Genomic DNA, 20227 nt, shown 5'->3' on the forward strand with positions numbered 1-20227 from the left:
TCGTTTCCAGTGTTAACAGTTGGTTGGCCCTTTTTGTTATTGAAAATTGAGAGGAGTGTTCGCACATACATTTTCATGTGTGCCCCACAAGCAAAACACTATAGCACTCCTCACTAAAATGTTACAGGTATGAAGAACTGATCAAAGTCATTTGATTTTACATCACATGATATACTTGCTGCACCAATTAACATGTTAATCCATTTTATAATCACATGCACAGCAGGTATTAGATGAAAGTTTACATACCTATCTCTAAGCACACACAGCCTTAGCACATTCTATGGCATTAAGCCAGCAAGGCACACAAGCTAGTTAATGCCAACTGTACAGTAAAAGGGAGGAGTTTTGTTGGAAAAGAGTGTAAGTGAAAGGACCAGTAAGAGAGAAAAAGAATAACAGAAGAGAAAGGGGGTGGGCCAAGTCACCCAACCAGAGTGGCTGGATGTTCACCCTCAGCATGAGACGCTGGGCCAACAGGGGCATACCAGAAGCAACATAAAAACCATTTACTTACCTTGAGAGCAGGAGAAATAAGTACAAGAAGGTCTCTGCTTGCAAAACTTTTTCACAGCATCTTCCTGGCTTCTGGCTACTATCCATACATTTCCTTTCTCCGTCTGGTAACATGAAAGTGACATGAAAACACAAAATGGATACTGGTAAGTGTTATTATTTCTGTTATCGTGCATTTCTCAGCATGTACAGGAGAACTTGTTCTCATTTTGAACTTTAATGTATTGTTTGACTCTCTTTCCAAATTATTATATAAAGCATCTAAATACATTTTTATGGTCTGCTTCTGTTTATGAAAGGCAGAAATTTTCCTTTGTTGAGAGCTCTCATAAGCAATCAACAAATATATCACTCTTACAAGATTACAAACTGGTATAGATGATCCTACAACTCACATTTAAGCACCAACACATCACTGGCTGATAGCGCATAATGACAAGGCCTGCCATTCATAAACTTTCTGTCTAACATACTATCAAACCAGCAAAACCACGGCAAGAGACTCTTCATCTAAAAGGTCTTGATTTTACAACACTTTCAAGTGATACAATAACAATACCAATAATAATATAGACTAAAAGAAAAGGAAAAAGAATGTGTTGTTGTGACCTCCTAAAAGGCCACCATTAAAAGAGAGGTTGTGAATACAACTAAAACCTTAAATCTGATCATAGTGATTGGTTGTTTTTGTTTTACACCATGCCAGCAACTAAGGCTATATCACAGCAAGAGAGAGAGTTGCTCTTCATTTTTATTTTAAAAGACAGATTGGCTGAGTTGCTTTGTTTTCCATTTATTTCTCTGCTTTTTTGTGCAGCTCCTCTGTTTTTCATACTTGCAAGTTTCGTTTGGTTGTATGCTGCATTCTTTTTTCTCTCAAGATTTCTTTTGCTTTGATTGTGATTGCCTTATTTTCTCTTTGTTACAGATTTTACTTTGATGGTCAGGTCAGATCAGGTCAGTCCCATGCCCGGTCCAGGCGTAGGGGGACCGTCCGGCAGCAGCAACAGACAGAATTTTCCACCCGGTCCTGTCTTGAGCAGATGAGAGCAGGTCTGGCATCTCGCGTTCGGTCCATTCTTTGATGTTGGTGACCCAGCTTTTCCTCGGACGACCACAACGACGGCTCCCTTCGAGGGTTCCTTGTAGGATCGTCTTGGACAGGGTGTTGTGGCGGGTGACGTGACCGAACCAGGCGAGCTTGCGCCGCTTCACTGTTGCCAGAAGGGGTTCATGTGGGCCCACGAGGGAGGTTACGGTGCTCCGTACGTATTCGTTGGTCTTGTGTTCGCGGTACGAGATGCGGAGCAGCTTTCTCAGGCACTTGTTCTCAAAGGCCTGGAGTTTCTTTTCCGTTGTGGCAAGCAGCGTCCAAGTTTCGCAGCCGTAGAGTAGGATTGACACTACGAGGGACTTGTACAGCCTGTGCTTGGTACTGAAGCTGATTGAGTTGCTTCGCCAGATCCTGTCCATCCAACTTTGATGGATGCATTCTTTAAAGGTATCCATCAGACTGTCCCACGCAAGGTTATATAAAATATATAAACATCAGACTGTCAAGCCATGTAGGAAGCCCTAAGCCCTACAGATCTGTGCAATATCATGATCTGCCCAGTCAGGAATATCACTTGAAATTTATTTTATTGTTAATTATCATTACAGCATTTTTGTGGATTTTGTTTTCTCTTTATCTGCAATGTGCTTTAACCATCATCATTCTTCTTTTTACTGGGATCAGTAAAAGCTAAAGCTATTATCTTATGCATCAATCATTTTTGCATGAAAAGTATTGATTTGTACTGTAATTCATCAAGTAGTGCATGCTCATGGACAAGTGGTCATAAAAGGCATTAATGCCTATTTCAGCAAATTTCTTAAGAATCATTATATTTCATCTTTACTGCAAAATATTGAACTAAAGAGAGTATGATGTAAAGTAAAAATGTCATCACCTGAAAATTGTAAGCTGGTATTCTATGTCCCCACCAAAGCTGTCTTGATAAACACCAGTTTCTGTTAAAAAAGCACACAAAAAAAGCTGATAACTGCAAGCCCATAATATACTGTGATGGTTTGTTTGTTTGTGTTTAATGCCGTGTCAGCAGCTAGGTCTATATCACGGCAATCAAAAGGTAATCTTAACTTTTAAGTTTAAAAGTTAAGGGACAACCTCCTAAAAAGTTTAAAAGTTTAGGGACAAAACCCCCCTCCCAAGTGATATAACCATAACATTCTTAAACAAAGCCCACACAAAAAGTGAACAATAATGAAAAAAAAGAGGGTAATGTGTAAAAGGAGTGTTGTGGCCCTAAATGGCCACCAACAATTTTCTGTTTGTTTGTGTTTAACGTCATGGTGGTTGTCACAGTTGGCACATTTGGCGTTTTGAGAACAATCAGCTGCAATGTGGCCTGTACCACCACAGTGAAAGCCGCGGGCTTGGGACTTGCAAAGCTAGTACTATGACCATAATGCTGACAGTTAAAGCAACGGTGAGGGAATGAATAGAGAGACCTTGACCCGCAAATATCCAACCTCAATGAAGTCAGGTATTTTCGGCAGAGAGAAAGTTAAGAAAGTGTATCAGTAGGAATAGATTTCTCATCCTTCTTCAGGATGATTCTCTGCAACGCTGTGACCTCCTAGGGTCCCAGTTCTGATTTGATGTCAAGTTATGACATCCTGGCAAGGTCAGGGCAACTAATGAAGAGTTGAGAGATCGATGTGCAGTTTTGTTGTTGTTGTTGTTTTTTTTTTAATCTTTATGGGTCAGTCGACGAACTGTTTTCCGTCCCATCAGCGCAGGGCTTCAGAAGCCTCTGATTTGTGCGCCGTATGAGAAATTGTCCGAAGTGCATATGTTTAATACCAGTGAAGTTTGTAGAAATACAGTGGAACCTCGGTTAACGAACTTAATCCGTTCTGGAAAGCTGTTCGTTATCTGAAACAATTTTTCCATAAGAAATAAAGGAAATAGATTTAATTGGTTCCCAGCCCCTGTTGACTCGCTAATATTTGAAAGTTACAGGCTCTATAGGTATTTGTTTTAATGAGAACAGTTATAATGCGATATAAATGGAGTTAAATAAACATAAAAACATTAACCAAAGCATTTAAACATCAGAAAACTTGCCGTTTTGACGGCGTGGGTAGAAGCAGGTGTGGGGAGGAAGGGGTGGAATTACTGCTTGTATTTCCCCTCCATGAGCACACGTGACATTGTAAAATCGGGGGTGACTTCCCTTTTCTGTAGCTTTGAGGTTAAAGGAAAAAAACTTGTCCAGTGTCTGTTCCTTCTGCCTTTTTTGTAAAAACTCTTCGATAATACGACATCACATATCAGACGCATGCCACCTTCATACTTTGAAATCATTTCCTTTTACAATTCATTTGTTGGCCGCTTCCTTGTCATTACATCACTACTATTATTAGTCTTAATCTTCTTTGAGCCATGATTGAGGATTATCTTATTAAAATAAAGCACAACAATCACTAAATAAGATAATGCGCATAGTTAAGGAACGACTGATCGTAATTTTGTCTCGAGCGCGAATGATGACATGCTAGTCGGTCACGTGTGGTTCACGTGGCTGTTCGTTATCCGAAATTTTGTTCGCTATCCGAGACAAACTTTTAACAAAATTTTTGTTCGTTAACCGAAATATTCGCTATCCGAGGCGTTCGCTAACCGAGGTTCCACTGTATTCTTAAACCCTTTTGTTATTGCGAAAGCGGAGAAGGTAAAATGTGACTTCATGGGCTGGCTTTTGCGCCCTCTACCACAAGAAAACAGGCCCAGGCCACCTCAACATTCTTTCTCAAACTTTCTCTCACCTCATACACACTATACGAAGATTCCTCCTCTCATATGCATTTTTCCAGGTTAGTTTTTATTTTACAGTCGGACCTCGATAAGTCGAATTTAAAGGGACCCGAAAAAAAATTGAGTTATGGAGTTTTCGAGCTAGGGAAAATGGCGTAATAGGCGCAGGTTAATCAAGGACAATGTTTTTCCGGCTTAATTACTGTATTATAATATTATATTATCGTTTTATACGGAAGCATGTAGTACAGTACTGTACTGTCGAACAGTACAATCAAACGGCTTACCTTTAGAGAAAAAAGTCTGTTAACTTCGTTTGGCGTCGATGTGCCGACGCATCTCGCTCCAAAATCTCAATCTCGTCAGTGGACCGGAACACATTTTCCTCGAGATTCGGCGTACATTCCAAGTCTACATACATGAAGTCTGCGCAGTGTCTCAATAGCATGCCTCGCTTCTTTTCGACTGGGGGTAGGATGTGTATCACCATCATTGTCATCTTCTTCCTTATCTCCACTCTCATCTTCCTTTTGTTCCTCGTTTCCCACCTCAGCAATGTCAGCGTCCGCTAGTTCTCCACAAACATTCACCGCACTGTCAAATTTGAGAAAGTCTTGAAAGGACACTTCCTTAATGGCACCAGTAGATGTGAGAACCGTAGAGTGGCGTAGACCATTCTTCGGGGCTTGCAAGTGTGTCGTCTGTTTCCCTTTGCATTCCCTCCAAGTCCCCTGAATCATCAACGGTTTGCTGTCCAAAACCGGCTTTTCTGAAGCAGTTTTTGATTGTTTCCTTCAGGTAAAAGCGTCTTTCTTGAGAAAGTTTGGAACAGTTTGAGACATAGTTGCGTCTGGTTGGTGATGACTCAAAATTCAACTAACGGAGGCTGGAAGCCAAAAAACCTTCGAGTTAAGGAGATCTAAAATACATTGGTCTTATGGAATTTGGCCGGGAACTAACAATTAATTCGATATAGGGGAGGGTTTCGACTTAGGGAAGGTCGACTTATCGAGGCCCGACTGTATTTTATTTGTGTGTGTGTGTGTGTGTGTCATGATATAATGAATTTGGTTCGCTCCTTATGCTCCCCACCCACCACGGAGTCCAGCATGGGAATATGACCGAGCGGTACCACTTAGGGCATTTCAGCAGGGTCGCACCATGGATACACAAGGAATATACTCTGGTCTTCCAAGTATGAAGACCAGATTTACCCCAGCCGCAGCTTTCTAGAAAAGCTAGGGAAATAAACAACCAGCCGTTTGATTGGTGTGGGCCACACCAACCTCCCGTCTAGGTGAAGTCTGGACCAAAGAGGTATGTTGGTAATGATGAGCCGCAACCCATCAAAGACCTCAACTTCCAGGATCTCATCCTTCTCCGACATGGGGGTCGCCCTACACAGCAAAAGCAGGGGGCCTAAAAAAGGCCATAGAGAAAAATTGTGTCAAAAAAGGGTCATGATGAGAAAAAGATGGCAGGAGAGAGACCAGTTAAGACAGAAGATAAAAGTGAAATGTAACAGGGATATGTTTGCTTAGAAAAGGAATATAGATGAAATGGTAAGGTAAAAGAGAAAAAAGAAAAGCAAGAGAGAAAGGGGTAGAACAGCTTAGTCACAGCCAGAGAGAGGCTGGGTGTTCATCCGTGGCATGAGAGGCCGGGCCCACGGGGGCTGGTATACAATACAATTTTATTAATCCGCAAGGGCAATTACAGGTATGATGCAACGCCAGCACACTAGAGGGAAGATTATGTAGGAGATTAAAGGGAATAGATTCTGGCTACATTCACACACACACACATGTGCACACACACCCACTCATATAGTAACACAGCAACAGGAGGTTCAGTGGGCACCCCGCACAAGGTCACCTCAGGCTGACACATCATCACAGCTAGCGGAATTAAAGAAGTAAATGGCACGCGGAATGAACGAGTTACGGTAACGGTTCGTTCGACTTACCGGTACAGCGTATCTGCGACCAGACCGCAGGAGTGAGAACTCACTCGCCAACACATGACCAGGAATAGTTAGGATATGAGATGCCGTCCTAAGGATTTGCTGCTTATTTAAGAGGGCTAAATCCCTCTGCTTGGTTCCGGTGATTTTGGAACAGATCTTAACAAGGGAGACAAGGCTGTTCCTGTTCCCTACGGAGAGGTTGTGAAACCAAGATGTGAAAGAAAAGGTGATGAGACTCAATGAAGGACTGATAGAACCGAGTGAGAATAACTGGGCTGACAGAGAAAGACAGAAGCTTCCGTAGCAGGTATAAGCGTTGCTGGCTCTGCCTGAGGATCATGTCAGTGTTCACATCCCATTTAAGTTTATCATCAAAGATAGTACCTAAATATTTATAAGTGTTGACTATCTCAATGGCATCACCATGGATAGTGCTATTAACCACAAAAGGTCAACAATATAGGAAGAGATATTAAAGAAAATGTTACAAACTACCAGTTACAAGAGTATCCAATAGAACTTACCTTGCATTTCTGAGCCACTCAAACCAAACAGCTTTGTGATGCGGTGCTGAAAATGTCAGTTCTCCATTTTCTGCCACCTTCAGGACATTCACAAAACCCAATAATAAAAAATTTGTGTTTATCACTAGTCTTGCAAAAAAAAAAAAAAAAAAAAAAGTCCTTGTTCCTCACCCCAGTGAAAACTAAATCAGTGATGGTCACTAAAGTATTACTTTCTGAGCACGACTTTGTAAGCCAGCAACATCTTCAAATTTGGCTGGATCATTGAAAAAAGTTAATAAATTTTAGTAAAGTGCTTCTCTTGAACCCCCCAACCACCCAAAACCAAAAACCAAACAACAAAAATACACAAGTACAGGTAGTCCTCGACTTACGACGGGGATCCGTTCTTAACGCGGCGTCGTAAACCGAATTTCGACGCAAGTCGGATCCTACGTTCATACAGTACTGTACCATAATAACAGTACAGTACTGCAAACACTTAACTTATCCAAACACCTATCCTAACACAGTACCCTACATAATTATCAATAAACATAAGTACAGTAAAACATTGTGCAGTACAGTACGCTTTGTTATCACTGTCGCTGTCATAGGAGCAGATCTTGTCACGTGTTCAAGGATGCGATCTTTATCCTTGATAATCGTAGCGACAGTCGAACGACTAAGTCCTAATGACCTGCAAATTTCTGTTGCTGTTTTCCCCTTCTCAGATTGCCTTATGACTTCCACTTTCACAGTACTGTACTGGACTCTATGACTTCCGCCGCACATGGAATGAGGCGCACGTACAGTTCGACTTACGCCGCTAAACCTCGCAACTCGGAATGAGCTTCATTTACAGCGTCGTAACCACAAAACGATGTAACTCGAGACCGTCGTAACCCGAGGACTACCTGTATAGAGATTTTACATGAGCAAAGATTTGTTTATTGGTGTTTTAGACTGTCATGTGGTAACTTAAATAGGGAAGTAACAATTGCCCCAATTAGTGTCTAGGTTGGCTTGTTAACAAGCCTGAGGACCCTTACGCAAGAAAAAGGGAATGTATGTGCCAGTGTAGAGGTGTTGTATTTGGTAGAAGCACAGAGGTGGTGTAAGTGGGAGACAGCCTTAAGTGGTTAGAGTAAGCCAAGCGAGACCGGCCTGCTGGCAGAGGTGTCGATGAAGTCAATGAAGAGAGTGACAGCTCGGGGGCTCACACACCTGTCCGCCAGGTTGATGTGGAGTGGTATAACAGAAGGAATGACGAGAAACTTTGACTCACTGATACCTGACCCCAATAAAGTAATAAAGTTGGGTATTTTTGGGTAAACAGAAAGTAAGAAAAACAATTTTTTGTGGCCACAGACTTTTCCTTCTCTCTTGAGGTGGACTCTCTGGATAGCTGTAACCCACTGTGATGTTAGTTGTAGTTTAATGTCGAGCTCTACATTCCAGTGAGATCTGGACTACAAATTACTCCTTTCCCCACCAACCCTTAGAAAAGCTGAAGGATAACTTAAATGGGTTGGTCAACAAACTGTTTTCCACCGTATCTGTTTTGTCCCAGTTTAATGCTTGGCCGGGCTTTGTTGCACTTACTGTGTTTCAATGCCACAAGCTCACATTATAACTGCCACAGCTGCGATTTTAAGGCAGTCAATTTGTCAAGTGACTGAATAGAGTTTGAGATAGCTGTGCATTCCCACAGATGGTGGTCTGAAGTCCTTTTGAACTGACACATGGTCTGCCTCAACTTGTCTGAGTCTTTAACTGAATTGAACTTAAGTCAACTTCTGTCACGGAGCAGCTGCACAAGCCCTTTACAAAATCTGCACCACAGAACTTCTGCTGCATAGTCCGATGACATTTTTCCTGTATTCCACCACCCTCCATCACAGGTCTTCAAGACAGCAGTTGTTCAGCAGCTTAAAAATCTGCTAGCAGGTCTTCGCCATCCCTCAGCCCTGTACAGCATGATGGTGGCACCCAGACACATCGCCACTTATGCAGCCCCACCTCACAGTGACTAATGCCCCACTTTCAACACTGCATAGCAGTCATATGCTGCATCTGTCTGCACAGAGTTCATTTTGAATTTCTACAGCTGATTTGTAACTTCACTGTCTTTTGGTTGCTGCACTCCACTGCAACCAGGTCTACACTATCTATTATACATTCATTAGTTGAACTGAGGTCGGTGTCAATCTTTGTATTATGCTATCTATAGTATAATCCCATGTAACAATATCATTTACTGTACAATAAGGAACTGCGTCTTTAAAATAATGATCTAGACAAGGACTGTCTGTTCTTAAAAGCCTTTCTGGTTCTTTCAATGCACTGTGCCCCATGGCATTAGTGATCCATCAGACACTCACACTCACCCGTATTGCTTGATCAGCTAGGTCCTTACAGTTCAAGAACCATTGTTCCTTCAGCAGAGGCTCTATCACATCACCAGAACGGCTGTCATATTAATACAAAACTTATTAAATGAAGGCAAGAGTCACAAGACAAAAGCAAACCAAATTGTCACGTTTACTTCTTTTAAGATTTCTGTGAATATTTTGTATGATTTATGTTCTGATAAATCACAAGTTCTTAAAACAAAATTAACATGTTTATCATGACAGATTACATACCTGCATAATGGTAACATCATGTCATGAGGCATCTCTCCTCGATAAAGTCCCAAGTCTTTTAACGCCAAACATACTTTATTCCGGGCCAAGAAACGAGGCATTCCAATGAAGGATTCTCCAGCCTCTCCATGTATGTTGCCTTTGTCATCAATTACACTTAGCACTGCAAGGTTATGTCTTCTCGCAACTTCGAAGTCGACATAACTGTGACCTGGTGTTATTTTTACTACACCTGTTTTGTGACCCCCCCAAACAAAAAAATTACAAGCTTAAAATTGGTATTTGGAGATGATTGAGCATGAATGCAATAACAGTGGTGGTCTGGCACTGATTTCACCAAAACTTTAGATTTTCATCTCAAAGCAAATTAACAGCAAAAAAAAAATTGATGCTACTAATTGTGATATGCTCAATTACAATAATACATATATATATATAGAACTAAAATACAGACATGTGTTTGGATCCCAAATTGTAACATAGAAATAAATACTGATAGTCATTGCTCATGTTTGTCGCCATGCCAGCAAATAAAATTATATCAGTGAGAGTCAACGTGAAATGTTGACATAACAAGACCTCAGATGGCAAAAGAACATAACCACCAAATAATTTAATAAATTTGGCAAATGAACAATATAATGTATATTGTGTAACAATGTATCTTTACTCCTGTGTGTGTAAATGTCTGTATGAGTATGTATGCCTGCCCTTGTGAGCAAAAGAAAAATTTCTGTCTTGGGTCTCCTCGACAGACAATAAAGTCTGATTTGATTTGGTTTGATTTTTTATTTGATTTAAAAGGGTAGGTAATGGGATAAAATAAAATGTTTTAACCTACATAAAGGCCATTATTAAAACAAATGATGTGAATTGAACTAAAAACCTTAAATCTGAACATAGAGTTTTACCATCTTTAGAACTTCTGTATGATTTACTTCTGCAGAAGTGAACATCTTCATAGCTTAAGTGTGTTTTACACACTATAATATGAACTGGGTGGTGTCACAAAATATATCATGCTGTGTAAATAAATGAATATATAAGGAAAGAAACTATTGGCTCCTTCAAGGATATTTTTAAACTATGAATTACTTCCCTCAAGTTTAACCAATTAGGTACTTTGTTATTTTTGAAAGTGGGCAATGAGTCAGTTGGTCAATATCCAGGAGAGAGTTGGTTTATTCCTTGTTGCTCCTTTAAGGAACATAGCAACACCTCGCCAGAGGACCAGGTTTTGGGCAGCCTCCTTCAGTTAGGCCCAGGTGGTTTCAATATCATTTGCCTCGCTCTCTACTGTTCTTTTCCAAGTCTGCTTTGGATCCAGGAAAGAAAACTTCCCATTAAAGCATTGTGTATGCGACTGAGGTAACCCTCGCTCCCCTTGGTATATGCAGTGGCGAGTGCCCATGAATGAAATTTCAACCAGTATTTTTAAAATTTATATTTATTAACTTGCAATAAAAACAACTATCTATGATACTCTGTTTTAAAGAGCATTTTAAATACATTTAAGTGGTGTAAATTTTAAGAAATATACGTTCTGTTTTCTTGTTGTAAAATCAACTGAAAGACTGTACATGTAACTGTATAGGACAGAGAATTCACAAATCGGAAAGCAGGTCAAAAGTGCAAGATTGAGAACAAAAAAAAATTATGAAATAAATATATATACATGAACACAAAAGTACAAAACAGGCGTATATTTTATTAAAATATACATTTGAATTTTAGTATTACTGTTTTCTTCTCCTTTTCGTTTGTTTGAGTACAAATCCAAGTTGAATTGAGTAACCGATAACTGACTTTGACATGGTGCTTAAACAACTAAACCTTTGCCTACTTTCAAACATAGCGAAATGCCTGATTAGTTGACTTTTTTTCAGGATTTAAAGGGAAGTAATCCATGGTGGAGCAATTCCTAAAGAAAACAGTGTTTTTTCCCTTTCTATTCATTCATTTATGCACAGAATTACAAGCTCAGACTATACTGTGGTTACAACAATGCACAACACACCTCCGGGCGGCGCTTATTCTAGGGCAGCCATGCTTTTGGCTGGCTGTGAGTGTAACATACTGAATGAGGTAAATGCTATATCACTTGACACTGACTGAGCAGCTTAGCCGGGACATTGTCAATGCAAGGTGATTTTTCCTTCCCTCAGATTGCATGCCACTCTTTTGGCCTAAGATAAAGGTCTTAGGTAAATTTTGAAGAAAACCATTCTATATAAATATGATATTTTAGGAAAAAAAAAAAACCATAGAAAAACGTTTACCTGTACCAAATTCTCTGTCAACAAAACTGTCAGCAATAATTGGCATGGAGCGAGAACACAAAGGGTGCCACACTTTACGTCCAATCAAATGAGTATAGCGGGTGTCATTTGGATGGACAGCTATAGCTGTATCTCCAAGTATTGTCTCCAAACGAGTGGTTGAAACAACAACTTCTTCATGTGAATCCTCAATGGGATAAGCAAACAGTGATAAAATACCAAAGTCCACCCCATCTGTATAACCTGGAACTGGTATTTTTGTTGGTTTGTCAATTTTAACATTGTCAACCTGCACAAAAACATCACAATTTGTCGTGATTAAAAAGTCATGATGAAATTCTGTTGTTAAAGGAAGCTGCTGGTAGTTAATTATATTAGTAACATCTTGATACATAAAAAATAAGCTATAGAACAATATCAATAATGCTGGAGGTGCTATTTGTGACTGCTAAAATTTGTCATTTAATCTTTGTTTAAAACAAATGCTGGTCAGCAAATCACAAATGCAAAATGTGAGGCCTTTTCTATTGGCACACATGGATTTCCATCAAAATTTAGAATGACAGGCATATGTAACAAACTTAAAATCGCAAGTGAAATTTCCTTTTTTTTTTAATTCATTCATCCTATAACTGGTACAAGTCATGGAGAAAAGAGTGCACATGGATAGATGTGGCAGCTGACAAGACCAACCACTTAGGCATGTCTTGAGCAATGGTAAGCAAATCCTGCATAGGATGACCAGTTCACTCCTTCATGTTTGCGACCCATCTTTTGTAAGCCTCTGGCCACCACGACATCAATCTCCTTCCAAGGTGTCTTAACAGAATGTCCTGCTGGGTCAAATGACTGAACTAGACCAGCTTACACCCCATCACTCTTGTGACTAGGGGGTTCCTGGTGTCCTACAAGTGTGGCAACAGTGCTTTATACAAAGTCGTTGGTTTAATGTTTCCGGTACAAGATCCAGAGAAGCCTTCTCAAGCACTTGTTTTTGAATACCTGGATTCTCCTCTCTGTGTTGGCAAAGTTCACGTTTCATATCCATAGAGCAGGACAGGTACTTTATAGCCTGATATTATGGCTGCGCCAGATCCTATCCAACCTAGTCATTGTTGATGTTGCTGATCCTGATGCACATACCTGTTATGGAGCTGTTTACCTATTTGAGCCATACTTCAAGTAGATATCTGCTTTGTCCTTTTGCAAGCAGTTTTTCATTAGTGGTTTGAGGTGGTTCTTGATTAGTTCAGCATGACTTTACATGGATGGCTGATTAGGATTATGATTTTGTAGCTTGGCACTGTTTGATGCTTCTTTGGAAGGAGTGTGACTAGTAACTGCATCCATTCTTTAGGCCACATAATAATTATAAAAATATTTATAGATTATTTCCTCACAAAAAAGCAAGCTCAATGCGCTTTACAAGATGTAATGGGCTGAAGGTAGTGCTGCTGTATAACAGAGAAAGGCATCACAATCAGGCAATAAGACGAACACTTGTGCAAAATGGATTTATGGAACATTGTCAATGCCAGGTGATTTTCCTCCTTTCAGATTGTGCACTGTTCTTTTAACTTCTTCCTGCAGGGTTGGAAGGTCTGCAGGTTTGCTGGTTCAAGACTGGTTGTTTCAAAGGATATGAGCATCTGTAGTTGTACAATAATTGCAATATTCAATCTATCAGCTTAGTACACACACAAACACACAAGCGGTTGTCTCACCAACAATGTATCTCCCACAGAGGAGATTTCTCTCAATGTTACTCTTAGTTATGAATCACATCACTTCTTTATGTCACTACCCTTGCATTTTTTTTTTTATCAACATTTCAGTTGGACAGATAGTGGCAAGATAGCAAGCCTGGGCTGTAAATATAAAATATATACATAGTGAGCACCCACTGACTATACAAACTGAAGTAAACTTATGATCCCATAATAATATTATGTTTGTTCTTGTATCACGCTATGTCACACATACACATAAAGTACATATATGTATGGTAATACTGCATACAAAAACTTGGGGAAAACTTGCATAACCTTCACACATGTACACAAATACATATGTAGCTTCATTTCATCATTGGTCATATTTTTTGAATGATTAGCAAATCAATGTCCGTCACTACTTGTTCATCATTTCATTATCTTTTCGCTGTCTGCACATATACATGGATAAAAAGAGTAAAACTTAATCATTTGGTTTGTTTATCCTAAAGGGATGTGATTTCCAGTCATTTTTTTCTTTATTGCAATAAAAACTTGCATATGCTTAGAAAATTATGGTGATTTGCTATCAAGGAATACATCAAACATGAGATTAATTTCCTTGCATATCACTCAGAACTAGTAGAAAAATGTACTATCGTTAGACAAAAGGAAAACCAAAAGGACCAAAAAGTTTGTTTTTCCTTGAGATCTTGACTGCCTCTCTCTGACCAGGAATAGCAGAATTTTCTGCCAATGGGATGTCAAAGACCATGCTGGGATAGGCATGAAATAGCAACTACTATGCGATGCAATATCTAAGGGCTAAGAATAAAAAAAGAATCTCTGCCTTTATCAATGCCCTCTTACAAATATTATGAAGCACTCTGGCAGTGTACTAAGTTATTTCTTTATTTTTGTAAAGGGTAGTATGTCATACAACTCCCAGAGCTGTCCCTTCCAACACCTGCTGGGTACATAATAGCCCACCTTGAACTGTCCTGTTAGTGCCTGCTCAACCTATTATTACATCTGAAATCAGCTGATCCATTTGGGAAGGTCATGACCAGACAATGGGGATGGGGGTTGTATACACACACACAATCACCTACACACAGTCATTACATGCATACACACATGCGCATGTTGATGTATGCGCACCCACCTTTACACATGACCATCACATGCGTATGTACACACATTCACACACTTATGCTCTCACACTTCACACATAGGCACACACTTAGCAAGGCCAGAAAGTCTGGCCTTGGACTTCGGAGGTGGGGGTGGGGGGTCAGTGTCGTCATTGGTCAGGTAAAAGGTTGGGCCATGTAACCATAATTTTCTTAATTATATCTGTAAATATACAAAAATCATTATCTTCTTTATCAATTACAAGCTATCTACAGATGCTTAAAACATTCACATGATGAAACAGATTTATACCTCAATGTCAGATATAGAAGACTGCAGAGAGCAGCACCAGTTCACAAGTTGAGTATCACGATAAATTTTGTTCTTCTCGTGAAGATTTATAAAGGCATCTGTAACTGCTTGTGACAGCCTCTGTTCAAAATGAAAAAGAAACTGGCTTTGAATATTAGACGTGACAAAGTCTAACTAAATAGTCTGAGAATGTAGACTCGATCAAGTAAGACAGGTACACTGAAAAAGGGATGTTGCATGTTTAACATAAAAGTATAATGATTTTGAAAGAAAACCGTGATCAACACAAAATTCTAAAGAGCATTTCTAAAGCTATAAAATGTTTCCTTTTATATAGAGATTTTTTTTTGTCACTTTATTGCACTACAGCTAAGTGAAAGTGAGTAAACTTCCAATCTGCCATCACAATGTTTGCAAAAATAGGCCATCGATCGCGACATTCTGTTTCTGCAAAGATTTCTTTCCGCTTCATACAGCATCAAGCACATAGCAGCCATCTTTAGCAAGCCTCACACGAGTTAGAGGCGGGGAGGGCCGTCTCACATTTACAGGCGGATCGGCTGGCTAGAGCAGCTGAAACTTGACAGCCCTGTGGGCCCTGCTTCTCATGCCAGGGTTGAACACCCAGCCTTTCTCTGGCTGGGTGACTAAGCTGGCCCACCCCTTTTTCTTATGCCTTTCCTTTTTCTCCCTTACCTGGCCCTTTCATTTATATTCTTTTTATAATCAAACATCGCCAGTTTTATCCTACCTTTCTTCTGTCTACACAGGTCTTTCTCCTGTCTTCTGTTTTCCTACCATGCCTGTCTTTGGATGTCATTTTTTCTCTGTGGCCTTCTTTAGGCACCCTGCGTTTGCCATGCATGGCGACCCATGTCAGGTGAGGATGTGATCCTGGAGATTGAGGTCCCTGATGGCCAGGTTGCGGCCAACACACCTCTTTGGCCAGGACTTCTCCTAGACGGGAGGTGTGGCCCACACCAACCAAGCGGCTGGTTGTGTATTGCCCTAGCTTTGCTAGAAGGCTGCGGCCAGGGTTAATCTGGTCTTCATACTGGGAAGGCCAGTGTATATTCCTTGTGTATCCCTGGTGCGATCCTGCTGGAAATGCCCTAAGTGGTACTACTTGGTCGCATCCCCTTCTTGGACTCTGTGGTGGGTGGGGAGCATAAGGAACAAACCAAATTGCTTAAAAAAACAACCTGGGAAAATGCATCAGAGAAGATGAATCCTCGGACAGTGAGGATGAAGTGAGAGAATGCGTGAGAGAGAATGTTGAAGGGGCCTGGCCTGTTTTCTGGTGGTGGAGGACGCAGAGCCGGTCTGGCTGCTATTATGCATGTCACCAATATATCTACTCAATTTTCTGCTGTTAGACGTCTGTGCTGTGGACAATTTCTTGTCCAGTGCACAAATTAGAAAGCATCTGAGGCCCTGGGCCAATGGAATGGGAAACTGTTGACCGGCTCAAAGGTGATTCCACATCGATCCCTTAACTCTTCAAAAGGGGCCATTCATTGCCCTGACCTTGCTGGGATGTCAGAGGTTGACATCAAGCCAGAACTGGCACCCCAGGTGGTCACAGCAGTGCAGAGGCACCATTTTGACACAAGTTACGCTATCACTAGTGACAGTCTTTGAAGACACATCTGCATGAATAATAAGAAGTACCTGTACACAAATGTTTTATGTAAGAAAAAGCAGTATACACTGATGCTACTTCTTATACATGTACAAAGCATTAGTCGGTTCAACATGTGTCAGACTAGTATATTTGTCCAGTTCGCTTTTTTCTGCTTTTTATGTGGTGGTATATTTTCTTCGTCTTTCTTCCCTTCTATTGCTGAGAATGACATAAAAATAGAAATGTGTGGCCCCTATTTCAGCTGAATTGTAACAAAGAAACAAAATTATGCAGTACCTATGTTGTCATTTTATCTAAAGACTAAGGACTTTGTACGCTATATTTATGAGTGTTTCTCACAAACACTTGGTTCTTTTCAGTCAATTTAAGACACTTGCTACTCACTCTCATTGACACTGATCTTGCTGCCTTCTCAAATGCTATCTGCCAAAAAAAAATTCCTGAAAATCACTGAAATGTATAAAATGGATTTTACTAGAACATAATACTTTATATACCATACAAAATGCAGCACATTTCAGCTTTTCGTCAAGAACGTGATGTAAAAAGATGTTAAATTGTCTTCCTCTGATTCTTGGGGAAAACCTATGCGTCTACTACAAATTGGTCTGCGCATGTGCACACGTGGATTTTCCTAGGTGTTCCCTCAGGGCTGGGGTGTTATGGCTGCATATGCAAATGTCAACAGCCCAAGAGCTGAGCTGCGGTAAAACGGTTGACACAGCTCGCACGCATGACACTCGCCTAGTGACCAGCCAGCTCTTGGGAGGTCAGAGGTTTAGCAATGCAGAAAATGCCCGCATGATGAAACTTCAGCCCCTGCTCACTATCGCCCACAATAGGCAAGAGTGGTGGACCCCGTACGCTGTTGCGTCTATTCATCTGCTCCTCCCAAGAACAGGTGCCGGTCAAGGGATGACAAACACAAAGAAAACTATTTACACATTACCATTTGACGGAGATCCAAACTACTTGTATCTTTACTCCTAACTGTGTGTTAAATGTCTGTATGAGTATGTATGCCTGCCCTTGTGAGCAAAGAAAAATTTCTGTCCTGGGTATCCTCGACAGACAATAAAGTTTGTTTTGATTTTGATTTTGATTTTTTTTTTATTTACAAAAGTGCAGTTCACCTATGGTATCTGGAAAAAGCACCCAAGGCAAAGTCCTACATCACATGCAGGGCACTCAAATTATGACTGTTCATGTTTGTCATGTCCAGCCATGCAGTTTCTTTACTTGCATGCTGGCAACTTTCTTAGTTCAGATCCACCACCTCCAAGAGCTGGCTGGAGTTGGGGTAGCACAGCAGGGGCAACTCACAGAAGCATAATTTTTGTCTGGCAGCCAAGATTTCTGCAGCTCTACAGCAATACCAAACAACCTTGGGTGGGTAGAAGAAGTCACCAGCCAACACCTCCACAACTTCAACCATGAACTGGTGCCTGGTCAGCTTGAGCTTGTCAAAAGAGTTCTGATCGTAGATGATGTAGCTGTTGAGTACAGCCCTGCCAAACAAAGAAAATCCCACCTTCAGCGTCCACTTCATCATGCGACATTCTGCCAAGTAGGCATACAGCCTGGCATCACTCAGATCTACTCCTCCTATAGACTCGTATGGCACAACAACCTTTGGCTTCTGCACCTGGTCCCCACTCCTGTTTTTGACATGGAAACAGGACAGGTTTCTTGGAGCCATTTTTGTAGACCACACAGAGGAGAGGTCCCTTCAGCGACTTCCCTGTTTCTTAGTAATTGGTTGATGGCAGTCCTTGGAAGTCCCTTTCTGTGTGTCCTGAAAGTTCCAGTAGCAGTGGTACTCAAAGCATAAAGTGCCAGGGACAAATTCAGGCTGCTGATGTAATTGTCCACTGCCAGTAGGTGGTCCCGGTGCTTGGTCAGCATTGTCACTCTTTCTACTGCTAGACCCTGCATATTCAAACAAAAACAAATTAATTATTATTATTACTATTATTGTTTTGTATAATAACAAGCTATGATTATGCCATACATTATAAATAATACACCACAACACTTTTTTTTCACTTTCACTCACATATGCATTAAAATTCTTACTTTTACATTTTACACAATACCTATAATTACATTTTGTTCTGTGTATACTGCATTGTGACAATAAAAAAAACAACAAATTTAATTCATAAATGCCTCTCTAGATACAGAACTGATGATAAAATTAATAATAAACCACATTAGTAATATGACATGCCTACAGTGGTTGCAAAACACTTGCAAACAAAACAAACAATTTAAAAAAAATCAATTCCACATGGGTTAAATGCTTTCCGGCAGAAGTACCTTCAAAATAGTTGGCAGAGTTGCTGTCAACAACCGACTCTTTGCTGGTGTCACCAACAAAGTCATCCTTGGCGCAATCACTCAATGCATCACTCATTTTTTCAAGGAAGAAAAATTGCAAAATTGCTCAGAAGAGATTCAAAATGGCTTGAAAACTGCAGGAAGAAGACTTGAGAACAGAAACTTTCTGACTGGCTAGTTTTTAACTGGGGTCAACCTTGTGTCATTTGAGCAGGGTCATATTTGTGGCTCTTTGTGCTTTCCCAGCAAAGCCACTATTGTGGCTTACTGTGTTATAAGGGTTGTACTAAAAACATGCTCCTTAGGAAAGCGAGTATATGCTATACAAAGTTTGCATTTATTATAACATTCTGGCTGAAAAGCCTTCCTGGCATGGTCTACAGTTTTTTTTATACAGATGTTTATAACTGACATACATACATCGTCTAAAGTGAAAAACTCCTTGCTCCAATCAAATGAAGCTCCAAGCTTGCTCATCTGCTCCTTTATTATAGAACCTTTCCTGAAAGAAAAGCAAAAACAATAAATCTTTAGTGAAAAGTAGAGAGGTATTGATGACAGAAAGGACAAGAAGCCTGTTTTTGTCTGCATAAATCTGATCCTGGTCTTACACTGCACACTTTGCTTGAAATTTATAGATAAAACTGTTTTTTTCAAAAGTTTTACCAGATGAAACAGTCAACATCTTAAGTTTGTTGAAAGTTTCATGAAATTATATGCATAAATATATTTAAATATATACAGTGGTATCTCAGAGCTTGAAATTTTCCATGCTCAAACATTTTGGTCTTCAACCAATATTTTTATGAGAATTTTGTTTTGGTGCTCAACCACTTGCTCAGCACTTGATCATTGTGTATGAGGTTGTGTATAGGGGGCCTAAAGGAGGCCACAGAGAAAAACTATGTCAAAAGAAAGGCATGATGAGAAAAAGACGGCAGAAGAAAGATAAGTGAAGACATAAGATAGAAAAGGTAAAACAGCAGTGTGACAGGGAGATGTTTGTTTAAAAAAAGAATATAGATGAAAGGGTCAGGTAGGGGAGAAAAAGGAAAAGCACAAGGGAAAGATGTGGGCACGAGAAACCTACAGGGGCAGATGAACAACATGAAAACCAACACCAAAAAATATCAAAATTACAAAACTGAATATGCAACATATTTATGCTTTTTATATAAGTTTTTATTTCTCAATGCAGGACCTGTGTTGTGCAAAGTTTCTTTGTTTATTTCCAAAACTGTTGTATTTTTTTGGAAGAAAATGAATGAAAAAATATCACTCAAAATATTAATCAAAATGCGGAGAGGGTGACTGTATTAACCACACAAATGTTATAAACTTTTTTTTAC

General features: G+C 40.1%; 1 protein-coding gene across 5 annotated transcripts in view; it reads right to left on the minus strand.

Moving 5' to 3' along the window:
- The window catches only part of LOC112576689 (valine--tRNA ligase-like), a 109025-nt gene that overhangs the window by 64866 nt on the left and 23932 nt on the right, over positions 1 to 20227 (minus strand). For all 5 annotated transcript variants that reach the window (XM_025259327.1, XM_025259326.1, XM_025259329.1 and 2 more), the window contains 8 exons: positions 19299 to 19380; positions 14894 to 15013; positions 11736 to 12024; positions 9457 to 9688; positions 9199 to 9280; positions 6830 to 6906; positions 2469 to 2529; positions 518 to 620 (listed from right to left, as the gene is read on the minus strand). In XM_025259327.1, coding sequence (XP_025115112.1) covers positions 518 to 620; positions 2469 to 2529; positions 6830 to 6906; positions 9199 to 9280; positions 9457 to 9688; positions 11736 to 12024; positions 14894 to 15013; positions 19299 to 19380 — 1046 coding nt within the window. The remainder of the gene's footprint in view (positions 1 to 517; positions 621 to 2468; positions 2530 to 6829; positions 6907 to 9198; positions 9281 to 9456; positions 9689 to 11735; positions 12025 to 14893; positions 15014 to 19298; positions 19381 to 20227) is intronic.

This window comes from Pomacea canaliculata, linkage group LG12, assembly GCF_003073045.1.
Source record: "Pomacea canaliculata isolate SZHN2017 linkage group LG12, ASM307304v1, whole genome shotgun sequence".
Classification (NCBI taxonomy): Eukaryota; Metazoa; Mollusca; class Gastropoda; order Architaenioglossa; family Ampullariidae; genus Pomacea; species Pomacea canaliculata.